At 43.2% G+C, this 21,508-nt stretch overlaps 1 protein-coding gene across 1 annotated transcript in view; it reads right to left on the bottom strand.

Annotated features, from left to right (window-relative positions):
• The window catches only part of LOC136423691 (cilia- and flagella-associated protein 251-like), a 30,613-nt gene that overhangs the window by 6,114 nt on the left and 2,991 nt on the right, over positions 1–21,508 (bottom strand). Inside the window, exons 6-19 of the mRNA XM_066411974.1 lie at positions 21,171–21,317; positions 20,280–20,383; positions 19,874–19,979; positions 19,542–19,700; positions 18,993–19,037; positions 18,332–18,458; positions 17,106–17,196; positions 16,483–16,620; positions 15,629–15,758; positions 14,409–14,464; positions 13,816–13,955; positions 2,419–2,558; positions 773–946; positions 104–330 (exon numbers count right to left, since the gene is read on the bottom strand). Coding sequence (XP_066268071.1) covers positions 104–330; positions 773–946; positions 2,419–2,558; positions 13,816–13,955; positions 14,409–14,464; positions 15,629–15,758; positions 16,483–16,620; positions 17,106–17,196; positions 18,332–18,458; positions 18,993–19,037; positions 19,542–19,700; positions 19,874–19,979; positions 20,280–20,383; positions 21,171–21,317 — 1,784 coding nt within the window. The remainder of the gene's footprint in view (positions 1–103; positions 331–772; positions 947–2,418; positions 2,559–13,815; positions 13,956–14,408; positions 14,465–15,628; positions 15,759–16,482; positions 16,621–17,105; positions 17,197–18,331; positions 18,459–18,992; positions 19,038–19,541; positions 19,701–19,873; positions 19,980–20,279; positions 20,384–21,170; positions 21,318–21,508) is intronic.

The following is a 21,508-nucleotide window of genomic DNA, read 5'->3' as shown; positions in this document are numbered from 1 at the left end:
GAAAAAAAAAATCAAAAAAATTTTTTTGGGGAAAATAAAAATCCGTTGACCAAGAAATTAGATTGGTGTGGCCTTATGTAAAACAAAGAAAAAAGGAACCCACTTCTGCACGGGAGCTCCGTAGGTGGGCCCGAGCAGTGTCTTGCGGCACATCTTGGTGGTGGTGTTGTACAGCTTGAGCTTGTACTGACTGTTGGCGGTCACGATGAAGCTCTCCTTAGTGACGGGCGGGTACCAGGCCATGCAGGACGGGACCGCCGACTGCTCGATGCGGTCCTGGCTCAGCAGACGAAGGTCGTCCTTCCCGCTGTTCCCAAGGTCGTACTCAACCTTCAAAGGAAATTATGAAAAGAGTAGGGAGACTTTAAGAAAATATTTGGATAACAAAATTTCTTTGTGCATGCACAACCAAGTTTATACCTAAACCATCCTTCTGTACTATTCTGTACCATTCACAAGGTTGTATTTGACCTGGGGTGACAGAGTAGTACTAATAACACTCAATGTTTGTGTCCAATGGCCAACACTACAGATTACGTACATGGCAACCAACAAAACTGCTCTCAGGCTGACAAAATTGTATAACCCATGTAGGTATACTCCCCATGACCCTATCCCTACTGTGTGAACCCAGTATAACCATGCACGTGGGTGTACTCACCATGACCCTGTCCCTGTTGTGTGAACCCAGCATAGCCCACGTGGATGTACTCACCATGACCCTGTCCCTGTTGTGTGAACCCAGTATAACCGTGCCCGTGGGTGTACTCACCATGACCCTGTCCCTGCCCAGGGAGAGCAGCCTGGGTTGGTTGGTGTCCAGTTCCATGCCGAACATGAGGGACTCGATGAGTTTGTAGTGGGCACGGTGGCGACCCAGGTAGACCCAGGCCTCCTCCTCCTGACCCCTCCCCGTCCGGAACACGGACACTGTGAAGTCTGCGTCCTGGGGGAAAACAGTACAGAAAAATTGAAGCTCTGCTGCAGTACCAAGGTCACATACCAGGTGGCCCAAAATTGACCTTAAATTTCGGCTTTACAACACCCGCCCACATACCAAATATCATTGTAATCCATCAAGAGGTTCTTGAGTTATGCTGACTGGACTAGTGGAGTGGTGCGGAAACACAAACATACACACATACACACACACAGACAGACACACCCAAAACAATATCTCCATTTTTCATGGAGATAATCAGATGCATAGAACATACTTAAGATTGAAATTGAGAATAATACTTAGTTTGTAACCTCCATTAACACTAATCCGCCGGGTTACATAAATCCTGTATTCCACCACTTTGAAACTCACTCACTCACTCGAACCCCGAATGCATTTTGAAGAATCGTAGGTACTGAGGTCTCTACAATTTAAGTGGCCGGGCCCGGCCCGGCCGCCCTTATACAGTTCTTGTCCAAAACTTGACTAACTAATAAGAAGTCTCCGCCCTGGGGTAAGACAGCACAGAATCAGATTCACAGAACATTGAAATCAAAATTGACAAACCAGCGCACAAACCAAATGCACCTACCACAAAGCCAAAGGTACGGACTAGTTAGACTGGTCAGTAAGTGACGCTTGAACCCCACTGTTATTGTACAGAAACTATACTCCCCCTTTTCTTTTTTAGATTCTAATTTTAGATTAGTTCAATATCCCTGTGCCACACTTTACTCACAGTGCCTGGAACCAATGGAACGCACAAAGCGAGCAGTACGGTCTCCTGTGGGGTCGTGTGGCGTAACGGCAGGATTTTTGACTCAGAACCAAGGGGTTCCGGGTTCAAATGACTCCTGCTGCCACCGATCTTGTGCCTTTGGGAAAAAAGGCACTTAACACAATTTTCCCCACTCCACCCATTAAGTGTAAAAATCGGGTACATTATGTGTGGGGGTCACAACATCAGCAATAGCTGCCTGTGTCCCACGTGTATTGCACTGTTGCAATTCCAATAAATCCAAATCCAAATCCTGGCTCCCGGGAATCGAACCTGGCTGCCAGCGCCCATACTCAATGCACAAATACTATACCTGTGACTATAGGTCCAAGCAGGCTTTTAGCTAGGATTTACAGACAGCGCGTCCAAAAATTGGAGGGGGGGGGGGGCAGACTTCTCTATGGATTAATAATTGGAAGCTAAGTTGCATGTCAATCAATTTTCATGCTGTCCCAAAGTCTGGTATGAGGAACAAACAACAGTCACAGTGTGTGTGTTTGGGGAACACATAATATACATTGTGTAATACTATGTATTTCCATGCAGGGAATCAGGGTGTCCTCTGGGTGTCCCCTGCAAAAGAGGGCATCTAACCTCTTAGTATAGGGCGTCCATAAGACGCGTTGACGCCCTGCTAGCTAATAACCTGGGTCCAAGCCTGGTCGAAAACTTTTAAACCAAGAAGAGTTTGTCTTACCGCCGTGGCCAGGAAGTTGGAGTCGTGGGAGAAGCAGCAGTGTGTGACGGAGTCTCGAGCGTACCGGAACGGCTCGCTGACCTCATCGTCCAACGTCAGAGCATCCAGCACGCGCACGCTGCCGTCCATGAACCCAGCGGCTGAAAAACAGCGGGAGGGAAACCATGTTTTATTACCAGAAAACGTCATTGATTTATTCATTCATTGATTGGTTCAGCATGTACATGCCAGGGTTGCCCAACTAGCCGGAGGCTATTACTAAGGGCGAACCCATGTGAGGCCGACTGTAGGTTTTTGGACCATCGCAGATCGGGGCATGCCCCTACTCTTTTTCGAAAGGTGTGGTGGGTTCTTTAACGTGCGCAGGGTGTGGCTCTCCCCAAACACGGGACCTCCATTTTACGTCCTATCCGAGGGACATCCCTAACCCTAGATGAGCTAGGTACTCATTTACACCTGAGTGAAGTGAGGAAAGTCGTGTCATTGATATACGGTATTTTCTCGATTTGACATTTTTAAACTAAATTTTACTTAACACACGGACCTCTGTCGTGCAGTGGAGGCATACTGGAATGTGTTTCTCCTATGTTTCCAATGTGTTACTGAAGGAAAGTCATGAGAAACCCAATGGAAACATATCTAATATCCATGACCAATTTCCCCGCCCATGGAAACACAAGGAGCTGCCAGCTAGATTCCCCCTGTGGTGTCAGAATCCTGTTGTTTGTTTTAGTAAGTCCTGCCAGATGAACCTTGTAAGTTGTAATTGGGGAAACTGGGAGTGTGTGACTCCCGTCCATGTCCATAAACCCAGATATAAACCCAGCGGCTGAAAAACAGTGGGGAGGGAAACCAAGACACAGAAGAATGGAATTGCCAATTTTTCGCTAAGTTTGCCATCCTTAATTTAATGCACTCAACATGTGTAAATAAACTGATGATATGCTTATGAATTCAATATCATAATGTTACATCTTGTATAACCTGGGAATGAGTAAATTTTACACAAAGTGTGTGTGTTTCCTTCAAGTCTCATCCTGGTAACCACTACAACCCACCTAACCCCCTCAGTGCCGCTCATTTTGTCCCCTAGGGTTTATGGACTACTCCTTATTATTGCATAAAATACACTGACAAATCGGTTATGCAAATAAGCGGATTATACTGTATTTGATTCAGGGCTCAAAATACTAGATGCATGTGCACTTTTGTGCAGCGAAAAATTTAGAAAAAGCGTTTTATCAATCATATATCCCATATTCATGATATCATAAATCGCCGTTATTCATACAATACAAAACCATTGGTGAATAGTTTCATCAGGTAACCGTTGGTAAGTCACTAAATAAAGAGACTCTTTGTACACAACCAAGTGTTAATATTCAACCAACGTTTGATTACCTGTTTTTAGTATTCCCCCAGATAGTCCCCGAAACGTTGGTGAAAGAAAATCACTTCGTTGTATATACAAGGGGTTATTCAATACAAAACCAAATGTCAAGACTTTTCAAGACTGGGAAAAGAGGGAAACAATTTGCATTTGCTGAAAGGAAATGTTGGCTTCCCTAAGTTTTGTCCAACTGGTGATGCTGTGCAGTAACAATGGCATACACCTACAATGTACACGTGAGATGTACGACAGTAACCTCTGCCAAGGGGTCTTTCATGGATATCCCTGTTTCAGGGACATCCTTGAAAGACGGTTCGGCGTTCAATCCCAAAATATCTGCTGCCTGAATCACCCTTTGAAAGCAGCATACTAATGTAAGACACCCTGCAGTACATTAATTGCTTGCAATTTCAATGATCCTTCAGATTCCTTCCATACAACCTGTCAAGAAGGCTGGCAATAAGGGAGTATTTGTTGTATACCAGGGAAAAACTGATATGTTGATAAAGGTTAGATATTGAAGCAATAAGATACGTCAAATGACAGTTACACAGTCACAACAAGCAACCGGATATGATTTTGGAAACGGTCAGACGTTTCAAGTAGCGTCCACTACTTTTCATCAGTGACACTGAGCAAGATTTGTCGATAAGCAGGTTTAAATCACGAACTATAAATTCATGAAATATGCAAATAAAGTGAAGACAATTCTAGATAGTCCAATAGGAAAAAAGAGAGACAAACTAATTTAATTAGATTAAGAGGGTTTCATGTGCTAAACAATAGTTGGTGTGTTGGATTAGCAAATCTTATGTTGCCATGGCAACAGTATGAAGCAAAATGAATAAAATTCCGTAATATGTCATCAGATGAAACTTTGTTCAAACTAGATCGGACAGTCCAAGGTATCCGCCAATTGGAAAGAGAGACCCTAAGGACTCGAAAAGTAGTTCACATATAAACTTTGAAAAAAATATTTTCTCGAGCAAATTTCTGGGCAAAACCCCGAATAAAGTACACGCACCCCTTGTATGATGATTTGATAGCTTATCAACACATCAAGGAAACAATCCTTTTGAGAGGATGTTAAGCCATCGGTCATATGTGAGAGCCTCAGGTATCAAAGTTCTGAATATACATAATGCTGCTCAAGTAATTACTTTACTTGGAGCCTTTGAATTTCTTCCACCGGACACAACAATGCAAGCGACTACTGTTTGCTGGTTGCCCATAGTAACAGCCAAGGTAATTCAGTTTGCAGTGATATCATAGGTATCAACTCATCATGGGAGAAGAATTGAAACATTTTCAACATTGCAGGAATATTATATCTGAAAAATGAACATGCTGTGTTGCCTGTGGTAACAGCCCACGTACATTTCGTCAGTCTCACTGAGCGACCGCCGTCGTGACGTGCTGCGGTCTCAAACAAAATCAAACCCATTGCGATCAGGTGCAGCCGCATCATCGCTATTGCCTTCTACCCAGCCGCAAACCGCATCAGAGTCGTTCGTCGCCAAGAATCGCACAACCTGCCTCAGACTGTAGACGACCAGAATCAGCTCCACCATGTTCAACAACAGCTCCGACCCATGGACGCTCACCGAGGAGACATCTGCTCCTGAGTTTGCAAAGTTGGTGGACTGCTTCAAGTGGCATCTACGGAACAACACTGCATCCATCGCAGAAGCCAACAAAGCCTGTTCCATGCATGATGTGAGTTTTGGAACAGGGACTGACATTTTCTTTTGGCTGACGGGTCTTATCATCATCAGTAATGCTGTTGTGCTCTTGGGAATCATCGGAGCAAGAGAACTCCACAAACCCATCTACTTCTACCTGGCAAATCTGGCTCTCCCTGATGTTTTCGCAGGCATTGGACTTCTGTATCGCACAGTAGGCCATGGCGGACATAGTGTAATGTATGATTTTCTAATTACGTTTTTCAACTTGATCATATTTTCTCAGATGAGTTCAGCATCAGCTCTATCTCTATTGTCTGTTAACTTCTATGTTGCTGTAAAGCATCCTATATACTTCCACATTCATGCTCACAGTGCCAAACTGCGTGCAGTTGTAGCTATGACTGTTTCAAGCATTGCTTGCTCCTTGCTTGCCTTCTCACCCAGTATGGGCTGGAACTGTCTCCATATGCAGACCCTAACCACTGGTATCTGCATTTCATGGTACCCCCTGGAATTTGTCATCATTGGTGCATCCTTACTGTTATTGATGTGCATAGTCATGATGTTCACAAATATAAGTGTGTATGTAGCAATCAGACAACAAGAAAAGAGAAGGCTTGAACAGGCAGGGGTCCCCCTGGGGCAGGGGGGTCATCAGCCAGCCAATGCTGCACAAGAGGAGGCACAGAGGAAATATGAACAAAAGGTGTACAAGGCCAGGACTGTGATGATTCATGTAGTAGTGTGTTTTGTCTTCTGGTTGTTACCACTCCTGTTCTTTGCACTTTGTAGAAGTCTCCCAGGTATTTGCCCTAAGAACGGAATATTTGGGGGGATGTGCCTGAACTCACTCATTAACCCAATGGCAACACTCATCCGCACTCCGGAGTTAAGAAATGCAATCTGGCAAAAACTGACAGGCCTCCATCAGACACTCGTCACCGCGATACGGGGAAACTGTGTCAACCCACAGGTAGACCACGCTGGAACAGGAGATGCCCCAAATCTACAGGAAGGTCCTGCACATGGAGAAGGACAAACCGCGCCAAGTCTCCCAGCTGCAAACGAACAACCTGGAGAGGGACAAAACACACCGAGTCTCCCGGCTCCAGACAAAGAGCCTGCAGTGGGAAACCGTGTGAAACCACAGGAAGACCAAGCTGGAACAGGAGATGCCCCAAATCTACAGGAAGGTTCTGCACAAGGAGATGTACAAAACACACCGAGTCTCCAGGCTCCAGACGAACAGCCTTCAGTGGGAAACCGTGACCGTAAAATCCATAGTTATAAAAGGATGCCAAGCCCCAAAATGCCCCCCTGTGGCACAGTAAAAATCCCACCAACAATTGTGGAAATAGACTGAACTGCTTGAAGACTGTTCCAGAACCTTTCTACAGGACAGAAAAAACCTTTGTGTGGGAGTAAAATGGTAGATCAGTACCATGAGCACTATGACAGGTACGTTTTGAATATCATGATTTTATTCTGCCGCTAACAATTATAGAAAATGAGGTCTAACTGTACTCTAAGTAAAGAATAGAAAGGCTGTAAAAAAGTGTATTACCTAATACTAGATGTTGTGCTGGGATAGTGTACAGTTTTCTTATCAGATATGCATTGTATAGTACAAAACGTGATATTGCTAGATATTTTTCTTGTATACTGAGCACTATATCTGAGGATGCTAACTTTGCACTTGTGAATCATTAAAGATAGTGGATTTGAAATCTTAACATTTGCCTCGGACTCCATGTTTTTCTTCAACACAGTTGTTAAAGTTTTGATTAAATAGAGTGGGAATCGATCACAGCTCAAGCGTCAAACCTCTGCATGCAAAACACTTATCGAAAAGAGCAAGGGGGACCCGGCGTAGTACTTGGCTGAAAACAAAAGCAAGCCGTAGCGAAGCTGCATTGTAATAACTGAAGATTTAGCATCTCACTTCACCTCAAATGAGGAATTGACAAATTCTACGAGAGGGAAAAATAATGATTATTCAGTGCAAGGTTTTAACCATGGCCAGGACTTCACTTTATTATAATGGTAATCACAAGGTAGGGACCAATCTGGGGGAGGGTGTGAAAGGGGGTCTTGGACCTTCCACAGTGAGGAGACTTTGGAAATGTAAGGTAACAAGTTGGCATAATTTAGGTACCCATGGGTAGCCTGGGTGCCATCCGATCAATACCGGGGCCCCTACACTTGCTACATGGATTTTTGAGGGTAGTGAGTGTAGGAGCCCCAGTAGTAATCCGATGGTACCCAGGCTATGGATGGAGAGCTACATGTTTTGTATGACAGGCTCCCAACATCTGCTTGGAGAATGGCCTAGATCATACCTGGTGTGTGGGTGTAGCAGACGTCACGTTGCCATGGCAACTAGGAAATTGGCTTGTCCCACAAGAAGAGACAGTTAAGAATATCTACCTATTTGAAGGAGAACCCTATAGGACTTATGAATTAACAAACCACATCATATGAATTTGACAGCTCATTAACACAAGGAAATAAGTCCTTTTGATGGGGTGTCAAGTCATCAGCCCCGTGTATGTATGAGAGCCTCAAGCATCACACCTATGCATGTAACAGCCTACAGCTGACAAGCAATTACGTCTGCAGCATTGAAATTTTTGTTGCAATTAAAACTTATATCCTGTTAATGTAAGGATGTGCCGGTACCTTCCAGGATGTGATGTTGAAGAGTTAAACTCAGGGACACAAATGACGTACATGGCTTGAAATTCTTTTTTTGGAAATAGGTGCACCCAACCCAAAAACTAGGTGGGCCCAACCCAAAAACTAGGTGCACCCAACCTAAAAACTAGGTGCCCCCAACCAAAAAACTAGGTGCGCCCAACCCAAACATTAGGTGCACAGAAAGATTTTTGGGTGCACCACATAGAGTAAAGTTGAATATCAGCAAAACATTAAGTTTGACGCTACTGCCTCTCTTAAGAACTTCAATCTGTAATTATATCCAGATTTCAAATTTCAACCAAGCAATAAAGTACAAAGTACAACAAATGGTTATGTTGCTTTTTATGATTCTTACATTTCAAGAATATTCTGTATGCTTAAGTGTACAAGAGAACTGTTTCCCTATAGAGTACAAAAATATCTATAGGCGCACCAATTTTGGATGCACACAGGTGCACATGTACCAACTATTTTGAGCCCTTACGTTCATGGCTGGAAACTCATTTGTGAGAATACCTACACTGGTATACATTTGAATACCTTAAGTTAATGTGACCTAATATCTTATAGATATATAGGTGAACATAAAAAATTTTGAGCACACAAGATGAGATACTAATTAAAAGGAAAATGTCAGCGAAACTAACTACACTAGCTAAGGACTGAAATTCTCGATTTGTTAACTTTAACTTAATTTTAGCAGATTTAACGGTCACTTTAAGTCAAAACCTACAATTTCATCATCACAAACATTTGATCACTAATATTTGAGACAGTAATGTTTGTTCCCTCTGTTAAAATTAAGTGCCGTGACCTAAATTGTACAAGTCATATACACATGAACTCCATTTTCCACCAACTGCAATATTTTCCTGCCGCTATAATATCAAAAGTGATTTACAGTACAGTAACTGTTTTTTTTAGTACATCTAACCTTAATGCCTCTCCTCAAAGACATGGTTTGAGTACGTATACCCTATTAGCAAATACATTGTCTTCTGAAATGGGATATATTTTCTTCGGAAATGCAGCAAGTCAAGTTTTGATCTATTCATTCATGGACACCAGTGCAACATTTTATTAACGTTGTATTTTTCAAGACTAACTGAACCTTTCGTAGAACTCTCAACATCTGCTTTGAGATTGAGCAGCTGGTGACTGTAATTGGTTTTGCCCTCAAGGCATACACATGACGATTGTGCCCTTTGTACATGCAAAGAAGCATAACTACACACCCCAATCATTGTGCATGGATAGACACTAGGGGTACATACAGGGTCATACCAAAGCTATAATATATGACTATCAGAGGGGTCATTGAGCATAAAATCGACAAATTAAAAGATTTACAGTTAAATGTTAGTTTCAGCTTAATCTGACCTGTAATTTCAAAGCGATCGCTCTGGAACTATAATCTTCTAATTTCTCTGAGTCTAAAATCTCTGGTTTATTTCATGACCTGATAACCCCACATGCGTGTCAGTGAGCTTTCGACATGCCAGTTCTACCAGTCACTGCAAATCCATTTAATATTGCCGTTGGTAATTTTAGCGGTTCGGGGTGAAGGGCAAGCAGTGGGAACAAACATCATGGTCTCAAATAAGAAACCAAATATTTGCGATGATGAAATTTCATCAGTTGACTTAAGTGACCGTTTAAAAGTAACTGATTTAGATTAAGTTACCGTTAACACATCAAGAATTACAGTATAAGCCTGAAGCACTCTGAGCTGACATTTCAGCATACATAACATCATGCACCCTCGGAGCCAAGCAAACACGACCGAGAGCAACCGTTCTCCACCGCTCATCAAGACATGTCCACCTGTCCCAATGCTCCACAAACTGAGGGAAGGGACGTTCTTGAGACCTACTGTAGCTTCATACGCAGTCTTCAAGACAAGGAGAGGCCCGCCGCATCTTTGTTCCAAGCCTGGGAAGACGTCCAGGAAGAAATTTCCTGCGGCATCTGCCACGGGCTACTCACCTGTCCCAAGCAGCTGCCCTGTGTTGGCAAGCACTCCTTCTGCAGGCAATGTCTTGAGGAGCGACAGGTTGGTAAAGACCTTTCCTTCAGCTGCCCAAGCTGCTTTGAACAAGTGCACATTTCATCGCAAGGGATATCTGGACTTCCTGACAGCCATAAAGCCATTGTCAGTCTCTGTGACCAGTTCCGCAACCAGGCAACGGCGAATAGACCCTACTCTGGAAACTGGTGCGGCTTTCATCCGACAGAACAGCTCAAGCTGTACTGTAGGCAGTGCCAGGTGCCGGTTTGCAACGAGTGTTTGGATGAGATCCACGGCGACCACAGCATGGTGACCCTCAAGAAGGCCTTCCAAGGGGAAGCAGCAGTTCAGACGTTCATTGCCAGGGGGTGGGACCTCTTGGAATCCTACTGCAAGTTTATCCGAGGTCTGAGGGAGACGAGGAAAACCCTCAGCGAACTAAAACGGCAGACAGACGACGGCATTGTGGACGTTTACGACAAAATGATACAAAACCTCGCCGAGCAGAAGGAAAACTTGCTATCACAGGTTGACCAGAAGCACAGGCGGAACATTGGAGAATTGCAAAGCCAGAGGGACAGAGTGTTGGCAGACATAGCTGAGCTCTCTGATGCCTGCTGCATGGCTGAGCAAGGCACCAGGCAGGAAGGGGCGGACTTTCTTGTCCGTGAAGCCAGCTTGATGCAGGTGGTAGGAAAGTATATGGTTGAAGATGCACCGATTCCTACACAGATACATGCCAAGGCGGTTGTTTTCCAACCCACAGAGACCACGGTGCCAACAATAGGACATCTGATAATCCAGTCTCTCCCATCGGCACACATGCAAGCAGACCAAAAAAGACACAGAGAACAAGCAGTACCAACAGTTGCTGAATCAGATGCACATGTATCATCAGACATTCTTAGTTCTGTCAAAAGCATTGATCACGAGGCAACCAAATCAAGACCTGAAGCTGTCCTATCACCTTCTACTGTTATCACTGCATCACCTAGCAACAGTACAACGTTTGTCACAACACATCACCATGGCAACCATGGTAACCACGGCGACCATCATAAGATAACGTTTGGTGGGAAGGGATCGAGGCAGGGGGAGTTTGACGGGCCCAGCGGTGTGACGATCACAAAGGGCGGGGAGATTTTCGTGACCGACCACCGAAACCGCCGAGTGCAAGTGTTCGACCTGCTGGGGGGGTTTCTGCGCGAGTTCGCGGCGACCGTGTCGGAGGAAGAGACGATGCTTCCGGAGGACGTGGCCATGGACGGGGAGGGGAAGCTGTGGGTGGTGGGGGACAGCTTTGCTGTGCAGTACACCAGGCAAGGCATTATTGATAATATTTTAATCATCATAATGATAGATCACCAACTTGTCTTCAAGTTCTGAAACAAGTTTTCGGATTATTATTTTCGGAAGTTTCAGAATGAGTTCTACCAAGTTGAACACAGATGAACTTTCAAGCTTGTCTTCAAGTTGTTTACTTTCATTTTTATTTTGCCTATGTTGTATTTATCATATGTTGACATTGTGTTTTACTCTTGTTTTATGATTATAATTTTTGAGTAGAAGGCGTTATATAAGCAACTGTGCTTTTTGCCTGATACTTGAATGTAAATTATACGCAAATCGAATCCCCCAGGCAGGGCACCAGGCTGGGCAAGTTTGAGGTACAGAGCACCCCACACATGAAGGGCATCGCCGTGGATATCGGGAAGAACCTCATCCTGGTCTCCATGGCGATACACGCCGAGGTAAGCACTGCTCCTTATGTACATACTGTATCGAATCAGATATAACATCATTTTATATGACTGTACAAATATACACACTTATCCAAATGTTTTTAAAGGACGTAACGTTATGTCCTTGGTTTACTTTTAGACACTAAGAACAAACTTTTTTGATAAAACAACTTTCAGTGTTTAATCAACGATATGATTGTGATCTGTATGAGAATCTTATGGAGTCAACTGAAAATGAAAAAAAAAGAACTGCAAGATACAATGATCCAATTCTACATGTAAGTCTTATCTTTTTTTTTATTTTTGAAAGGTGCAAGTGTTCAGGCCAGACGGGGCGCTTGTGGGGAGTGTGGGGTGGCAGCAGGGAATGAAGGACCCCTGGCACATCGCTGTGGACGGGGAGGGGAACATTCTCGTCTCAGACTACGTCAGACACTGCATCGAGGTTTGTTTGTTAAATTTGTTTCATTCATTTTACCAGGAAATATCAAGGGGAGAACCCCTACAAACATCAACTTTGAAAAATAACATTATGATAACATCATTACACATAAGGCCACTCTAATTTATTTTCTTGGTTAACGAAATAAAAAAGAATTTAGAAAAAAATGCTAGATTGGAAAAACAACATGAAAACAGAATCTCAGAGGAATGTTCTTACTTTGATGCACACAGTTTCAAGGAGTGAAAACGGTCAGATGCAAGTTTTGCAATAAACAAAGGTTCAAACAAACAAAGTTTTCACCCCTGGCCCCTGTTTTCATGATTTTTTGTGTGCTAAAATTAAAAATAAAAATCTGTTAACCAAGAAACTAAATTGATGTGGCCTAATGATGATACTTGTCACCATTGTTAACTTACAAGGTCTGAGCGTAAACTTTTCCAGTGCATTGTTTCACATTGCAATTAGCCCTCAGGCAAGAACTTGCAAAATATAGAACTTGAATGTTTTAAAATGTGACGATGTAAAACAGTATGAAATAACTTAAAGTGGAAATTTTCAGGTCTTCGACAAGAAGGGGCAGTCTGCCTTCAAGTTCGGGGGCAGGGGGAGTGGTCGAGGGAGGCTGCTTCTGCCGCGCGGGGTCTGCCTGCACGGCACGACGGGGAACATCGCTGTGGCGGACGCAGGGAACTGTCGCCTGGAGCTGTTTGACCAGACAGGCGGGTTCCTCCGACACATCGCCACGGGGGTGCGGCAGCCGTGCGCCGTTGCCATGGCAACGCAGGGGCAGCTGGTTGTCACGGACACGGCAGATCACACAGTGACCATTTTCTACAGTTACTGATGAAAATCGCTAAACTATTGCAGATTAGATAGCAATCAAAAAGCCACTCAACTCCTATGCAGTATTGTTTGCAGTTTTAAAGGAAGCTGCCAGGGGGATAGTCTTTTGTTGCAATAAACATTTAAGGCACTGATCCCAGTGACCATTTGCTACAGTTACTGATGAAAATCGCTAAACTATTGCAGATTAGATTAAGCAATCAAAAAGTGCTAAGCCACTCAACTCTTATGCAGTATTGTTTGCAGTTTTAAAGGAAGCTGCCAGGGGGATAGTCCTTTGTTGTAATAAACATTTAAGGCACATCACAGTGACCATTTGCTACAGTTACTGACGACCAGATCATACAGCACTGAAAACCTGCAAAGCTCTTTCTATAGGTTGTACAGTTTGAAAATTGTGTGCAGTTTAGGGGATAGCCGTATCTTGCAATTTGCAAATCTTTGCAAAAATACCTTGCCCCATGGCAAAAAAATATACAATCATGGCCAAAAATACTGAATGTACTATGTGATTTCAAATCATGCAATGCGCTACTTATCAAGAAATCTATAGACATTACTTATAATAAAAAGCATTAGGGACTCACCCAGTATCAGGCCGGTGGGGTCGAAGGCCACACATCGGATCATGTTTCCGCGGTCGAACTGCCGAGACACGAGAACCTCCTTCTGCTCGTAGTCCCAGATCTTGAGCAGTCCGGAGTAGCTGCCCATGCACAGCCTTGGTCTGGGGTTGGGACAATGTGTGTCATTGCATTTAGTGACAGTGCATTGCAATGTGTGCTGTTTATGATAAGCAGGTCTGAGTAGCTGCCCATGCACAACTTTGGTCTGGGAGGGCCTGCATGCCCCTTTTACATAGAGCGTTGCCAACCACTCCATAATTTAGCGTAGAGCGTAGGGAGGCTTTTCTGAATTTAGCGTAGAGCGTAGGGAGGCTTTCTGAATTTAGCGTACATGTATTACGTAGCCGGCCCTCCGAATTTAGCGTAGAGTGTTGTCGGGACCCCCCCATGCAGGCCCTCGTCTGCGTGTGGACATGTGTCATTGCATTAAGTATGTTGTACCGCATGTTACAAGCTCAATACAAAAACTGCAAACATAAAATTACTGCAATATTTCTTGGTAAGTAAAGTATTAGATTTAAACCTTCTCAGGTTTGATCATACATGACACTTACTCTGTGGGGTGTGTGCAGATGGCGTGAACAGCCGCATCGTGCTCCAGCAGAAGCACCTGAACAGGGTGGAACAAAAGGCAGCGTCACTTCAACTCCTGGTTATATTCTAAACGTCGTTATCTAGCAGAGCTAGAGTAGCCAGTTATACTGGTAGAGATCGTGATCGGAGTCTCTGTCGTCAAAGATTGTGATTAAGTATTTGAGTGGTCTCCCAATATAGCATATAAATCCTTACAGTTTCAAGTCAATCCTTTGACCTAAAGTGACATGAATTGAAGTTGAAAAGTTCTGACTGTTACTGTTAGAATTGTTGACTGAACTGACAGAGATCACAATCTCTGTTAACAGAAACTCTGATCATAATCTATATTGCCAGATTTTGCCGGAGTGCGATTCTCAAGCATGGGACCCCATCATACGTCCCGTCTGAAAGACTGGTGCAGCCCCAACCGAGATGCCCTTTCCAGGATTGAACCTCGGTCTCCCAGTCCAAAACTACATTGTTATTGGAACCCGAAGCACAACAAGTACATTATAGCAACCAGGACTCAACTGAGAGGCTGCTACCATCCCATCCATGTAAATTTTACCAGAGAATGATTAACATATTGCCAATGTTTTTATCCCTAGTGCATGCGCAAAATATTGCATTCATTTGGTTGAATGAAATTAGCAAGTAAAAACATTAAACAAAGGAAAAACTTGAGTCAGCTAAGTACATTTGTAACCCATTTGATTTTAAACACAACAAATTTTAGTACTTAGGCTAGGTGCTTGGAGAATTTACCTGATGAGTGAAAAAACACTCCTGCGTAGCCATGAAGCACAAAAAGGGGGTAGGAATTCATTAGAAAAACCAGCAACCATTTTCTGTCAGAAAGTCATTACAGTTGAGCAATGCCTAATGGTGTTTTCCAGTATCACAAGACAAACTTATTGCTGTATTTAATTCAAGATACAAATTAAAGCATACAACTTTTCTTCAGATTTGCAACCCGCCGCCATCACTTGTACAGGATACGGTAACAACCAGCAACTTGTACCAGCCAACTTCTCATACCATTGTCTGACTCAGTATTTTTATTCATCTTCCGATCAATTTGCCCTTCCCTCACTCCCAACAACCACTGCTAATGTCATTTTCCTACACTACACTCTTCTATTTTCCTCTCCCTCCCTCCCTCCTTCCTAAAAAAGAGTCCCTCCACCCCCGTCCTTACGTCCAGAATAGTTCCGTCCGCCCTGACATGCCCCATGACAGCCGTTGCCGTGCCAACGATGAAGTCCTTCACAACAAACTTGCTGGCCGCGATGGTCGCATCAGGAGGGAAATCGCTGCTCTCTGCCACACTGTTGGGGAAAACATCAACAACTTGAAGGTAACCATTAAAAACTATCATCACGCGTTTCAGCACCATAGACAGATGCTATATGGCTAATATATATGTCACAGTACAGATTAAAATCCAGTAGGATCTGGAATCCTACTAGTACAGACGTACTAAGTACAGATTGGAATTTCAATCCGTAAAGAATTCCAGATCCTACTGGATTCCAATCTGTACTGTGACATATATATATAATGAAGTATGACAACAGGACAAATCCTGATTCCTTGATTGCTAAAATGTTTCATAACAGACATAAATATCAGAAATGAAATAAGACAATCAGAGACTGCAGATACCCCCCTTAACCATAATGTTTAACATAGACACGCACAGACGTATACACAGACAGACAGACAGACACACACAGGCACACACAGACACAAATGTACGCACTCACACACTCACATACAAATGTACACACACAGGCACGCACACACACACACACACACACACAGGCACAAACACATACAGACAAGTCTGAAGGAGTGAATGAAGGCAATTATGCAAGTTTTCTTCCCTGCCCTCTATTTTGTATATTCCCCCTGGCCTTAACTCTCCTTTAATATGTCCAAGAGAACACACATACACACACGTACAGATACACAAATCATCCTGTTTTCAAACCTCTTGCTTCTTGTAACCCAGGGAACCCAGAAAACAATCCAGCATGATTTGATACTCACTCGGTGATGAACTCAGGCATGTACATAAAGGAGAGTGCATTGACCGGTCCAAGGTCGAATTCGCTGTACCAGTTGATCATTGTCAGCTGATCGTCGTAGAACTTCACATGACCCATGACATCGCCAGTCACAATGTAGCTGCAGAGGTCAGGGCAAAGGGTGAAAGTCAAAGGTCATCATATGCATGCCAAGTTTTCATATGTAACTGCTACAACAGCTTATTATGGAAGACAATTGTAGGCAAATGCAAGTCCTGGAGTTTTTTAAAAACCACCATCTTGACATTCTCGTATAGGACTGTCTAGCCATAACTGCAGATGCTGTAAAGTGACTGAGGATGGACATATCATAATCGTAACCTTTACATATGTGTTCTGAAATGAAGAATTATAGCTGATTAAACACAATACCCAGTAAGTAATTCAATTGGCCCTTACGATTCCTTAATTAGTCATGCTAATAACCGTTCCCAACCTCCTATATTCTATTGAATTTGAGCATATCAAATCAGGTTTCAGAAAAATAAGCTCCTCACATTTCTTCAGCATATTTCCACCCGTTTCTCCACATAAACCATTCTGAAAAGACTGTTAACATCTCAGAGTCAGACTTGTGAAACTGACCTGTCTGTTGTAGTGAGGACCGTGATCGCTCGGTCCTGCAGTCTAACCAGCTTCAGGGCCTTCTTAGTGGCATCATTGCTGCTGGCAGGGGCTACAAAAAACAAACAAATAAACAAACAGTTTTCTGCAAATCAGCAAAATCAGCAATTAAGAAGTTTGATATTTGAAAATAGTTCAGGTTTAGGGGTTTTTCTTTTGGCCATTTAGGAGGCAGACAGAAAGGTAGCAATAGGATAGAAGGAAGACAGAGAAAAGGAAGAAAAACGAAAAGGGAGGAAAGAAGAAATAGAGAATCAAGGAAAAAAGAAGGGGGAAATAGAAGAATGGGAAGGAAGGAAGGAAGGAAGGAAGGAAGGAAGGAAGGAAGGAAGGAAGGAAGGAAGGAAGGAAGGAAGGAAGGAAGGAAGGAAGGAAGGAAGGAAGGAAGGAAGGAAGGAAGGAAGGAAGGAGAAAGACTAGAGCGAGTGCAAAAGACAGAAGAACGAAAGGTAGAAATTGGTTTATTGGTTTATTGGAAAGAAAGGTTAGCAAGAAAGGAAGGAGGGAAGGACCTAAACATGAAGATAATCTGACTTGTACAACTGCATAGTGCTGAGCCTCTTCGAAGAGTGAAGGGGGAGAGTGAGAGTGACATAGAATAAAAACAGAAAGTAGGTAAAGAAAGAACAGAAGGAGGAAAGAAACTGTAACTACCTTAAAAGCTGGGCCTCTTGCTGGGAAGGGAGCATGACAAAGACTGAAAGAGTAGAAAGACAGATAAGAAGTAAAGATATAACTAAAAGGAAAGTAGAAACGTAGAGCCGGGCAGTCTCTTGCTGGAAAAGGACAGTGATAGTGACAAAGAGGACTGGTTGAAATACAGAAGTGTACAAAGGGGAAATACAGTAAAGAAAGAAAGACATACCGAAAATAATTTCATCAGGTTGGTAGAATATAGGATATAGGAGATTCTTTTTACACAACCAGGTAATCTCACCTGCTAACGTTTCAATGTCTATAAGACACCTTCTTCAGAGCTTCTGACTGGAGCTTCTACTGCTTCTCACCGCAAAAGCGCCACCTACATCGGCTACTTATAGCGGTGAGAAGCAGTACTCCAGTCAGAAGCTCTGAAGAAGGTGTCTGATAGACACCGAAATGTCAGCAGGTGAGATCAATACCTGGTTGTGTAAAAAGAATCTCCTATATCCTAAAGAAAGACATAATTAGAAGGAAAATGTAACTACCTTCCGAGCTGGGCCTCTTACTATCCCAGACCACGATGTTTCCCACGCTGGTGGCGGTGAAGGCCCGAGTGCCGAAGTTGGACTGGAAGATCGACTGACTGTACTGCCCGACGGCTCGGTTAAACGTCTGAGGAAAAACCAAGACGGATTCATTTTTCATTTCATTTATGTGTGAATAACAAAAGGTTTCAATGTTTGCCTCAGTCAAATCTTTACCAACACCTGTCATTTCATAATTAGACCACACCATTTTAATTACTTGGTTAACAGAATTTTAAAAAAAAATGCTAGATTGGATCCATGGAAAATCAACAGGAAAACAGAATCTCAGAGGAAAGTTCGTACTTTGATGCACAGTTTCAGGGAGTGAACAGGGTCAGGTGCAAATTTTCACCCCAGCTTTCTGTTTTCATAATTTTTTTGTGTGCTAAAATTGACCAAAAACATTCGTTGACCAAGAAATTAAATTGATGTGGCCTTGGGATTTAGATTTTCAAAACTTAAGTTCAATCATTTTTCATCTGACCCAGCATACTGAAAAGCCACAGCCGGGCACACTGAACTTTATGTCATTGGCCATAACAATGGATGAACAAGAACAAGAATCAAATGCTTGGGTTTGAATTAAGATTTGCAGTTAAAGCACGAGGTCTATACTCACGCTGTCGTCCAGTTCAGGGGCGTAGTACTCCAGCTTCCCTCCTTTCTGTAACAGCAACAAAGAAGTCAGCATCATCTTCCTTAACTCTTTGCATTAAGTAATGATAACTTAGAGCAACATTTATTCAACTTTAAAGTTTTTAGCGTTTTGTCCCTATTACAAAAATTGCAACTCAGTATCAATACAGTCTACTCCAAGGTATTTGACCCTTTTGTTTTCTATTGACTTTTGAAAATTCAGGCATGTCCAATTATTGTGTTGCAAATTACAATTCAAGTTTGCTTTAGAACATAGCCATAATTAGAAGATGACCTGTGACCCATGATCTGTGATATGTCCATGAGAAGATGAACTGTGACCCATGACATGTGAAATACCCATGAGGTGACCTGTGACCCATGACTTATCCATCAATAAATGACCTGTGACCCACGACCTGTGACTTACCCTTGAGTAGATGACCTGTGACCCATGACTTAACCATGAGATGACCTGTGACCTATGACCTTAAACTAACCCATGACCTGTGGCCCATGAACTGCGACTTACCCATGAGAAGAAGATGACCTGTGACTCGGAGTTGCTGACCAGCTCGGTGGGGTCCTCTGGGTTGAAGAGGATGTAGCTCTGGTGTCCGTACGCTGGGTCAAGCTCCGCCTGGCAGATCGGCGCGTCCGACTCTGTTGTCCAGTCCCAGATCGCTACGGTCTGGAAACGGGAATCAAAATTTGCTTAGGGACAACTTCAAAGAGGTAACAACATTGAGAGATCACTTGATTTGCAACAACACCAAGCAAATACAATATGTTTATATTATACATGGGTATCATGTTCCCTTCCATGGAGGTAAACATAAACATAAAGTAAGTGTTAAGTGTCACCTGTGTTTGGGCAGCGCTAACCGTCACCAAGTACTTAGCATCAGGGGTCATTGCCATGGTAGTCACGCCCCCGACATGGGGGTCAAACAGGGTCTGCACTGGGATGCTGGGTGAATTAATCAAAAAGAATCTTCAGTTCATCTTTTTAAAATAACAAAACAATCGTCACTAAGGGAAAGACATCTTGGGCTGAAGCAATATTTTCTTAGCGAGGGTCAGAGTCTAACTTGAAGAAAACAGCTCTAGAAATGTTCAACATCTTCTTTGTTTTATGGTACAGTTTGTAAGACAAGTATTTTTTTAAATTGTTATTGTCATTTAAACATCATCCCTATGTGTTTCTGATACCCTTAATACAAATGTTGTTATCAAGTTACATATCATTAGGAAGATCATATCGAGTTACCATGAGTAGGAGTCCCACACGATGACCATGCTGTTCTGTCCACTGTCTGCTGTGGCGATCCAACGTCTGTCCTCACTCACACAGGTGCTGGAGATCATGTTACACTGGGGGAACATGGGTATCATGTTACACACACAGGTACTGGAGATCATGTTATACTGGGGGAACATGGGTATCATGTTACACACACAGGTACTGGAGATCATGTTATACTGGGGGAACATGGGTATCATGTTACACAGGTGCTGGAGATCATGTTACACTGGGTGAACATGGGTATCATGTTACACAGGTGCTGGAGATCATGTTATACTGGGGGAACATGGGTATCATGTTACACAGGTGCTGGAGATCATGTTACACTGGGGAAACATGGGCATCATGTTACACAGGACTGGAGATCATGTTACACTGGGGGAACATGGGTATCATGTTACACAGGACTGGAGATCATGTTACACTGGGGGAACATGGGTATCATGTTACACAGGACTGGAGATCATGTTACACTGGGGGAACATGGGTATCATGTTACACAGGACTGGAGATCATGTTACACTGGGGAACATGGGTATCATGTTACACAGGACTGGAGATCATGTTACACTGGGGGAACATGGGTATCATGTTACACAGGTACCGGAGATAATGTTACACATATACTGGACATCATGGCACACTGGGGATACATTGATATCAAGTTACACATGGCACTGGAGATCGTGTTATACTGAGGGAAGAAATTTCTTGACTTTTCTACCTAACCCGTCTTTGAAAAGGAATACCACAAAATTCTAATACTGTTGATTAATTGAAATTACGTCATGATTATTTGTATGTAACTATCTGATTCTCAAGAAAGCTTCTCTAATATACAAAAAGCATACTCACATGTCCCTGCAGTAGTTTCTGTGTGTTGTTGCTGTAGTCGTACAGCACGGCGGTGTGGGCACACGTGTACAGAACCAGCCGACGCTGCTCGTCTGTCATGTTGATGGCAGGAACGCGCTTGTTCAGACCAAACGACCACACCATGTTCTGGGGAAAAATTCAGATGAATAAACACGCCATGGTTGAGGACAGGATATATCACCAGTATGGGTGAGCTGATCATACAGGAACAGTCATTCAAAACCAATCCACAAGTTTGATTAGGAATAAAGGCATACAGTCAAACCTGTACTAACCATCTCTCTATAAAGACCACCTAGCCATTGATGTATAGTCAA

Source organism: Branchiostoma lanceolatum, chromosome 1, assembly GCF_035083965.1.
Source record: "Branchiostoma lanceolatum isolate klBraLanc5 chromosome 1, klBraLanc5.hap2, whole genome shotgun sequence".
Taxonomy (NCBI): Eukaryota; Metazoa; Chordata; class Leptocardii; order Amphioxiformes; family Branchiostomatidae; genus Branchiostoma; species Branchiostoma lanceolatum.
Note: the sequence above shows the minus strand (reverse complement) of the source record. Positions and strands in the feature narration are given on the sequence as shown.